Source organism: Conger conger, chromosome 6 (genome assembly GCF_963514075.1).
Source record: "Conger conger chromosome 6, fConCon1.1, whole genome shotgun sequence".
NCBI lineage: Eukaryota > Metazoa > Chordata > Actinopteri > Anguilliformes > Congridae > Conger > Conger conger.
The window spans coordinates 18026448-18036203 of NC_083765.1; the positions used below are offsets into that span (position 1 = coordinate 18026448).

Genomic DNA, 9756 nt, shown 5'->3' on the forward strand with positions numbered 1-9756 from the left:
GTAAGGTGGCATTGGTTAAATGACTATGCTACATTTCCACACTTTTCACTGCTGATATACTCATCATTTCATTATTTATCACCAGTAATGAAATCCCACATAATTTATCTTGAACTGCAGCATCCCCAATAATAGTCAGATACAGTATAAACAAATGTATTTCTTCATTTGACATTTGTTTACATCTGCCTGCATTAATAAATCATAATTTGAAATATGAGGTACTTAGAACGCTAGGAACATCAATGCCATTAGTTTCCAAAACATGATGCAAAGGTACTTTTCTACTGGACTGTTTATCTATGTGCAGTGCAGGAAAAGAAATGAACTTGGTGTATGGAACAAAAACAAAAACAAAAGATTTACACATGTCTACTGGGATGGCTTTGTCGGGCTGTCCTATCTGAAAGAGAACTAGAAGAAACCACTCCCAGAATGGGCATAGGTACACAAAGTGCCAAAAAAACGACAGCAACAAAACAAACAAACAAAAAACACACCACATCAATGTTGAGGTGGAGCTGAATCACACCTAATGCAAACACACAGCAATAGCAGTGTATTCACATGGGCACTTTACTCACATCAAAGATAATTTTCACCCAGTCCACTTTATACAATGAGCGTGGATCAGTGCGCGTGCAAATCTGCATATACACTAACTGAGCACTTTATTAGGTATTTACTAGACTTCTACTGCTGTAGCCTATCCAGAGTTATGATGCGTTATGTGTTCAGAGATGCTCTTGTGCATACCACTGTTGTAATGTGTGGTTATTTTCATTACGGTCACCTTCCGGTCAGCTTTGATAAGTCTGCCCAACACCCCTCTCATTAACAAGGCGTTTCTGTCTGCAGAACAGCTGCTCGCTGGATTTTTATTCGTTTTTTGCAGCATTCTGAAAATTCTATAGAGTACTGTGCGTGAAAATCCCAGGAGATCAGCAGTTTCTGAGACCACCCTGTCTGGCATCAACAAGCATTCCATGGTCAAAGTCACTTAGATCACATTTTCTCCCATTCTAATGCTTGACCAGAACATAACCTGAAGCTCCTGACCCGCATCTACATGAGTATATGCATTGCACTGCTGCCACACAATTGGCTGATTAGATAATCGCATGAATAAGCAGGTGTAATAAAGTAAGAATGTTCCTAATAAAGTGCTTAGGTGACATGAAACACCTACAAGGGATAAAGTCCATGATGGTGACACAATAATTTAAAATCATAGAAACAAACCAGCAAACAGCACCACCCGCATTTCAGCAAGTCTCCCACAAGAGAGGGCTGGCACACTGGGTGGTACTACTGTATACAGACTTTATTTCTTACAACACAGCATGCACATTGTAACCTCTGTGGAGACAACACCCCATTGTTCCTCCGCTGTTGTTCTGAGAGATCTGCAGTTAATGTCCTATCCACAGGATAATCTAATTGTCATCGACACAGTTCTGATGCTACTATAAAGGGGTAGAGACAGACAGATTTTGGGGGTAGATGGACTGTATATTCCCCAAGCTCTATGGCTTAATATCAGGGCTGATATGAATAATTAAATATGTGAGTGAGATGAGCTTTCTGAGAAAGCCTGGGGGAGTGTAACCATTAGACCAGGAGGGCCTGCATCAATATGGCCCTGACGCTGCTGAGCCAGGAACAGAGGGCTTCAAGGGCAAACTGCAGACTGCACCCATTTCCCATCTGTCCATCAGGAGCACAAGTCTGAGTGGGGCTGAAGTCTGAGCGATTAACTATTCAACAGGACCACTTAGCCATCCTATATTTTCACCCCTGTTACAGCAAACGGAGTCAGGTTGTTTAAAATCACTACCTTCACATTACCTTAAAATATGGATATCCAAAATTTGTTACTATATTTTTTCCCCCCCAGAGAACAAGAAAGGTGTTTAAAGCACAAAGATGTAGACAGGACACTGGCTCAACACCACAGGGGAAATTATTTTCAGCAAATAACTTCAGTCCGTCTACTCCGATACCAGCTTTACTGATGCTTCAGTTATTTGGTATGGTACTGCTGCTTTGGTGTTCGGATAACGGGGAAAGACAATAGGTTAATTATTCAGATATAAGAGAGAGAATAGCTAGAAGTTGAAATAAACAACAGGGAAACCTTCCCTTTTGTTATAAAGGACATCAACTTGTATGTCATCACTAGAAATATGTGATAATCAATGTGGTTTGTACACATACAAGTGAAGAGGAAATTGGGGTTAGAAAGTTGCATTAAGGAAGAAAACGGCACATAAATCTGCTATTCTGTCAGGTCAGCACTGTTATGTCTATGATGGCTTGTGGGAAAACCTGCCTTTCAGCATAATAAGACACTATCACAGCTCTCAGCACTGACAATAAGTACAGAATTATCCGCTTAGTGCAGAAAGGAATCAAGTACATTAAGAATCAAGGTGGTCAGTCCTGAATAGTTTAATTCAAAATATAACCAGAGCTATCATTGTCTATGTTTTTTCAACAAACCTTTCAGTGTCTTAGGAAGCAATTCCCAGACTCCTATTAACTGAAACACACAGTTCACTAATATTTTATTTGGATCGTTATTAGCCTTCAGCTCCTGTGAATACACACTTCGTTCCACAAGCCTCATTTCAGTGTCAGTCTCCCTGGTCCTTTGTTTGTTCTTAAAATAATAATAGAGACAAAGTTGTATGACAAACTTGTTGTTATAGACAAAATAATGTCACACAGTAACAGAGGACACGGTAATGTAATCATATAACTTTTAGCACTTATACGGTGTTTTAAGCACACAAACAAAGGCCTTGCCAAAATCATGAGTACACATTTGCTGATGTAGCTACTATTTGGACTGCACACAAGCACACTGGCAAGGCTATTGTCTTAGTACTTCTTTAGTGTTGTTAAACTGAAAGAACTCTACTACTCACGCGAAAAGAAATCCCCCATTAAAAACTTTATCAAATGGCAGTGACAACCCGTGTGTAAATAACCCCTCCTGATTAAATCAGAACAAAACAAAATGAGACTATTTGGCACAATTCACTGAGCTATTCTAAGTTCAATTCTGCACTGCAAGTTCTATCCTCAAATAACCTTGTGTCCTGGAGCATACTTCAAAGGCTGATGATATAAAGGAGTAGCTATTGTAACGGTGACAAAATCAAAGTTGACAATCAGGGGAGGGGAAGGCAGACTCCGTAACGAAATCAGAATTAACAAGGTAAGCAGGATCCGGGGGAGGCCATTCACTTTCCATCACGGCACATATTGTTCTTGAGTGAAGTACAATGCCCACACTCATAATCTCCTCAACCAATTACAACTAATCAACCAGCACACAAAAATACAAAATCAAACGCAATAAATATTTGTCAGGGTACACACTACAAAGGCAATCTCTCTCACAAGTTACTGCTGAAGGTACTTAAGTCACATAAGCCGCCACCACAACCACTACATAATATAAAGTTAATTGGCACACAAAAATATATAAATCTTTACTGCCATCTTTTGAACCTAACCAGCCAAAGTGACCCAAACAGCATTACACTATTGACATAAATTACAATAGAAAGAATAACATGAGCTATATAATAATCAGACTATCCAAGGAGAGCCATGGGTACAGCAAGCAGCAGCTAGACCTCAGACATACCTTGTCATGCTGCGTGAGTGAGACCCACTGCCTTCTCTGCATCCAGAGTACCCTGTGACACCATTCTCCTCTGCATCCTACTCCTGCTTTATCTGAGCAGTAACAGTTTTTACCCTGCTCACACCGCCATCTTTCAAGGAGACTGCAGCCTGCAGTCCAGGGTCTGATTCCGGTGTCAACAAGGGAAGAGGGAGAGGGAGAGAGATAGCGACGTAGAGAGAGAGAGAGAGAGAGAGAGAAAGAGATGTAGAGCGAGAGAGAGAGAGAGATGCTCTTTTGCCTATAATACAAGCTTTCCTCCGGTCCTGATCCTGACGGCAGGGCTGGTCTCCACTGGCTGGCTGCCCATTACACTGAAACCCAACCCTTCCTGCTCCCAGTGAAGTCTCACAGAGAAAAGAATGGGAGGGGGAGGTGGGGACCAGCAGCCCAAGGGGTGACCTCAGCGGCTGATTTCACTTGTACGGCTCCAGATGGCTTAAGCTCCATGCTATGTTATTAGTACAGTGGGCTCTTTCTATCTGCACAGAGCCGGAGCACAGAGCCGCTTCACACCACGACAGAGCTGCTTCAGCCAGAGTGACGGGACTGAGCACTCTCCATGTGACAGGACTGTGTGACAGGACTGAGCACTCTCCGTGCCACAGGACTGAGCACTCTCCGTGCCACAGGACCGAGCACTCTCCATGCCACAGGACCGAGCACTCTCCGTGCGACAGGACCGAGCACTCTCCGTGCGACAGGACTGCATGATAGGAAAGAGCACTCTCTGTGGGACAGGACCGTGTGACAGGACCGAGCACTCTCCGTGTGACAGGAAAGAGCACTCTCCGTGTGACAGGAAAGAGTACTCTCCATGCGACAGGACCGAGCACTCTCAGTGCAACAGGAAAGAGCACTCTCCGTGTGACACGACCGAACACTCCCCGTGCGACAGCACCGTGTGACAGGACCGAGCACTTTCCGTGCGACAGGACCGAGCACTCTCCGTTCGACAGGACCGAGCACTCTCCGTTCGACAGGACCGAGCACTCTCCGTTCGACAGGACCGAGCACTCTCCGTTCGACAGGACCGAGCACTCTCCGTTCGACAGGACCGAGCACTCTCCGTTCGACAGGACCGAGCACTCTCCGTTCGACAGGACCGAGCACTCTCCGTTCGACAGGACCGAGCACTCTCCGTTCGACAGGACCGAGCACTCTCCGTGCGACAGGACCGAGCACTCTCCGTTCGACAGGACCGAGCACTCTCCGTTCGACAGGACCGAGCACTCTCCGTGCCACAGGACCGAGCACTCTCCGTGTGACAGGACCGAGCACTCTCCGTGCCACAGGACCGAGCACTCTCTGGAATAACCCCATAAGGCCAGTGCCAGATCATCTAAAGGATGTTCCGGGTTCATTACCTAACAGCACACTGCGGATGTACTTTGGTGCTAGGGCAAAGAGATAAGGGCCTTACTGTATCTTCATAGTCTCAAATGCAGTACACAAGCTCATTTGGGGTGCAGTTAGACACACTTTTGCTGGAATTAGTGGCTTAATAAATGAATTGGTGTATCTTGGATGTAACATACAATAAACCAATAAGAATGTAATCTTTGGTTCCCTTAAAAGCCAACTGCATTTGTCCCTTTGTGGATTGCTAATATAACCGTGGATTTAGCAAAACATCAGTGACAGATTCACCTCTTAGGAAAAGGACTTGCTCAGTAGTCCATTAAAATTGTAAGAATTTCCATTTAGTGACAATACAAGCACAACATACATGTCACCAGACAGATCTTCAACAAATAGCCATTCGACAAAAATGTATAAATATGAATAAGAATTACCATGACCAACCTGCCTGAAAATCAGCTCATGGTAGTTTGCCATTTTAACAGCAAAAGTGCTGGATGGGAAAAGGACAATTGCATCTCTCTAAAACTAGCAATGACACCTGCGTTTGGGTTACCACCACATTGTGCTGTATGGGTACTCCCATGATACGATGAAATACAAACCATTTATATTTCATTTCAACACTACAATGCAAGCAGGTCATTACAAGAGAGCAGGGGGCAACTTTAGCAGATCCCTCTCCCAGCAAGAGTCCCACTGCTGATGGTCATATTCCGCTAATCACAACCTAGAGAAGAACTAGCAATGACTAGGCTCAAACGGTGCAAAGGGTAGCCTGAACTTGCAACTGTGGTGAGCCTTTCCTGACTGAAATCACTTAGAAGCATACTGAACCTTTCCTAACTGAAAGCACCCCGTGGCATACTGATCAGCATTGGGAAACTGACAGCAGAATTGTGCTACAGTGCAGACCACCCTGTTCTTCTGAAGTGCAAAACCAGAATCAGTCTTACTGTTTAAATGCAGTACAGTGCTTTACACATCTGATGTTTCAGTTCTTCCTGCTATTTTTAACCCCCACCCATCACCACCCCCCCCAGTCTTGATTTCCTGATCTTTTCAAAGGCACAGATGCACTTCTGATCTGAGTTTGCACGCATATCTGAAACCCACTGGTTTTAAAATAGGCAAATACGTCAGTCAAAAACCAACTGCAGGTGGTTGCATTGCCCATGAAATTAACAACTGGGAGGAAAATGGAATGAAAGGATGTTAAAATGTTAAAATGGAATGAATGAGGATGCCCTCAAAATAAGTCACTTCTCAAACAGCACTTCCAACTTCCAGTGTGTGTCAAGAGAGAAAAGGCCTGCTACCAGGTTTCAGTTCAGAGTTCACACAGGTCAGATGATACGCTTTCTAGTTTATACTCAAATGAATTTGGTTACAATTTGTTCGGCAGTGCAGTATAATGGTAAAAGAACTGAGCTTGCATCCCAAAGGTTGCTTATTTGATTCCCAGGTAGGAATCTTGAGAAAGGTACTTGACGTTAATTGCTTCAGTAAATGCTCCTTAAACTACAATACTCAGTATAATTAGTCAACTGCCATATTGTATCACACAGGGTGAAATGTCAACACATCAATGACAGAAGATATAGATATATATTCCTCCAGATCCATCAGATGTAATCTCCAGATTTACCTAAAGGGGCATTGTAGTGTGGACCAAAGCATACACTCACCTTCTTGTTGAGCCATATCGTTCTCTTTATCACCACTGATCTCACTGAACCCCACAGACCAATACATGCTTCATCCAAAAGGTGAGACAAACCCATAAGCTGGTGGATTATTCTAGAAAGGTATCATGGCTGAGAGGGTGGGACTTCAGGGGCAGGGGCAAAATGTACACTTTGTGATGGATGCCAGTTGGTCCCAGTCAATCAGTAATCTGTAAAACAGATGTCAGCAATCAATAAACCTTCCAACTTCCAACACCATTTGATGAGCCACTGTAAATACAACAGAACTGCTGCAGAACCCAGCCCAGAAAACACACAGACAAACCCACACTGCTGAAAAGAGAAAGCACACTAAACACCAGATCATTCATAAGAGCATTCAGACTCCTCTGAATAAGAAAGCCAGAAATAATGTCAGAGGTAAAATGCAAATCTGACTAATTTACAATGAAGGGGCTTTAAACACAGAAGAACATGCCCATCTAAGATGCATAGAATGTCTGCTATTAAGACCTATAGAGATTTGTTTCCATGTGTTTTGCTTAATCGAGAGTGGTCATCACTGACAGCTTGGTCCCATTGTCAGCTACAATAAACAGCGATGCTTTCTCACAGCCCTGCATTGCTGGAGATGGGCAGATATCAAGGCATCACCACTGACAGAGCAGTTGAATTGTAATTCAAGCAACAGCCAGACATTACTCACTTCTTCCTGGACAGGAATATCATTGTTTACAACCATGGCAAACTACGTAAAACAAGTTTGAAGGCAAATCTCTACTAGCGACATTTGAACAGATGTAAAAATGCCAATGCTACACAGCAGCACTGTCTTCCTTTGTTTTCGCAAGTTCATAATGTGTGCATTTAAACCCTGATACCAACCACATGCCATTCCTTCAGTGGTTTCCAGAAATCGCGAAAAAAAAATCAATTCATTTGAATGCAAGCCCGACCAACTCAAAATTCAGTGTTCATTAATCGGTGTTTTAGGAAATTGTATTGAGACTGAAACACTGTTCAATCTTCAAACGTTAGCGTTGTTATACATGCAACAAAGTATCCTGTTGTCTGAATGCACCCTGATTTTACACACAATGTTAAAAAGACAAGCCTACATGCGAGTAACACTCAGGTCGTCTAGCCTGTTAACTACAACTGGTGGTATGCAAATAGAAACCACGAACAGTCGAACAGTAGACGCAAAACAAAATCAGGATTACCGTCTTTGCAACTGTACCATACATTAATCCTACATCCCGTGAACAGTCTGCTCACTGTAACTGCAGCAGTAAGGAGTCTTTTGTTTTATTTAGGAAGCTGACGAGTGTTGCCCGTTTATGCGTTTGCGCGTGCGATGCTGCAGTTATATTTTAAAATATTTTCGAAGTCTAAGAATGTATAGCTTACCTCATTATCTTGTAGTGATTATAACATAGGTTGCTGGCAAATCGTCACCAAAAAACAGCTAAAACGGACTCGATAAATAGCCGACGTAGTCAACCAAGTTTGATTCGTGGACTGTCGAGCTGGATGGAAATATGAACTGGGACGAGGAGCGGTCTAGCTAACTTACTTCCTCAATCCTCAAAACCACTGAGACATTTATATTGCACTTACTGTAGGCCACGCTGCAGTCATCACGACCCAAACTTTTCCCTTCAACTGCTACCACATGTCAAGGCAGATGTTACACGTGTAGGCTATTGTTTAAAATCTGAATCCTATTTATTTAGGCTATCGCAAGGGGTAGAATAACCATTTATTTCACTGGAATTATAGGCATATAGCCTTGTGCATTCATTCTTATTTTTTGCGCTAACCAACAATAATCGAATCCGAATTTTAGTGTTACATTTGAAAGCTAAATTCGATAATATTTTCGGTACAACCCACATATTCCTGTTCGCATACCCTGCACAACCTCACCTTGTCAAGTGGCTTGGCTGCCTGCTAGGCTATTTCTACCAAGCTCTTGTAGTTTACACTTGCAACTCTTTCCCCCCAATGTGTTTCCCTGCCACCATACCTCAATCTTTTCCAGCTGCAGTATCTTACAATATTCGAGTCATCTCTAACTAATTCGCGGAATCTCCTATTAATTAGGCTACTATTTCAGGTAAATAAGTGATTACATCTAACAATGAATGTCTAGGGCCTAATGTTAATTTCGATAACAACTTTTGAGCATCTGTGGGTCTATTGAGTGTGTCTGTTGTTGATGATATGGGCAATTAAGCGCTATAAATGTTCCTGCCAGTACATTCTATGTATTTCAATTATATATTTCAGAATCCAAATGTGAAATTTGTTTTGCACGCAAACTTTATTTATATGCAAAACTTAGGTAACTCCATGCGCGTTCAGGTATGATTAGTGCAAGTAATGCACAATCGACAAAGAAATAAATTCCTATTATAATCCAAGACCCTTGTTTATCATACAGCATAGGAACTGGAGAAGGTGGGAGGCATCAGGTGGGAGGGGCCAAGCGGTGAAGGACCCGGAAATAACGGGAAACAGCCTCCACTGTGTGCAAAGATATTGCTGCCCTTGAACTCCAAGCCAAAACCAAGCTAGTTTGACAACCAAGAAAAATGTAATTGTTCAAATTTTTTGTTATCATTAATTTCATTATGTCTAGCAGTTTGGGAAATAATTATTCTTTAGTCCAGAACTTCTAAAATAAATGTAATACTTTTTTACAATGGTAATACCATAGAGCCTTGTCTACAGTATGTTGTCTATACTTTCTGTATCTATACCCCAGTACCTTACATGCCCAAGCTATAATATGAAGTACTGTGTGAAGGGGTATATTTTAACTTTGACCAGTTCAGCTGATCAATTTGGGCCACAGGTACGTTTTCTAGAAACTTCCTGCCATTGGGTAATTCCATGTCAATTCAACACATTTTTTGACCGCATCATCATGGAATTGATTGAGATTTAGCATGTTGATTTGGCCTTATAAGAAACCCCTGGAGCTGAAATTACAGTCTTGGGTTG

At 42.5% G+C, this 9756-nt stretch overlaps 1 protein-coding gene across 5 annotated transcripts in view; it reads right to left on the reverse strand.

Annotated features, from left to right (window-relative positions):
* Nucleotides 1-8731, reverse strand: part of lrrk1 (leucine-rich repeat kinase 1) — a 48502-nt gene extending 39771 nt beyond the window's left edge. Inside the window, exons 1-2 of one of the 5 annotated variants that reach the window (XM_061246218.1) lie at nucleotides 8677-8731; nucleotides 6748-6956 (exon numbers count right to left, since the gene is read on the reverse strand). In XM_061246218.1, coding sequence (XP_061102202.1) covers nucleotides 6748-6843 — 96 coding nt within the window. In that variant the 5' untranslated portion in view covers nucleotides 6844-6956; nucleotides 8677-8731. Of the gene's footprint in view, nucleotides 1-6747; nucleotides 6957-7970; nucleotides 8035-8157; nucleotides 8314-8367; nucleotides 8431-8676 lie in introns of those variants that run through there. The other 4 variants (XM_061246217.1, XM_061246219.1, XM_061246215.1 and 1 more) reach the window with 4 other exon arrangements.
* Nucleotides 8732-9756: the final 1025 nt, after the last annotated feature.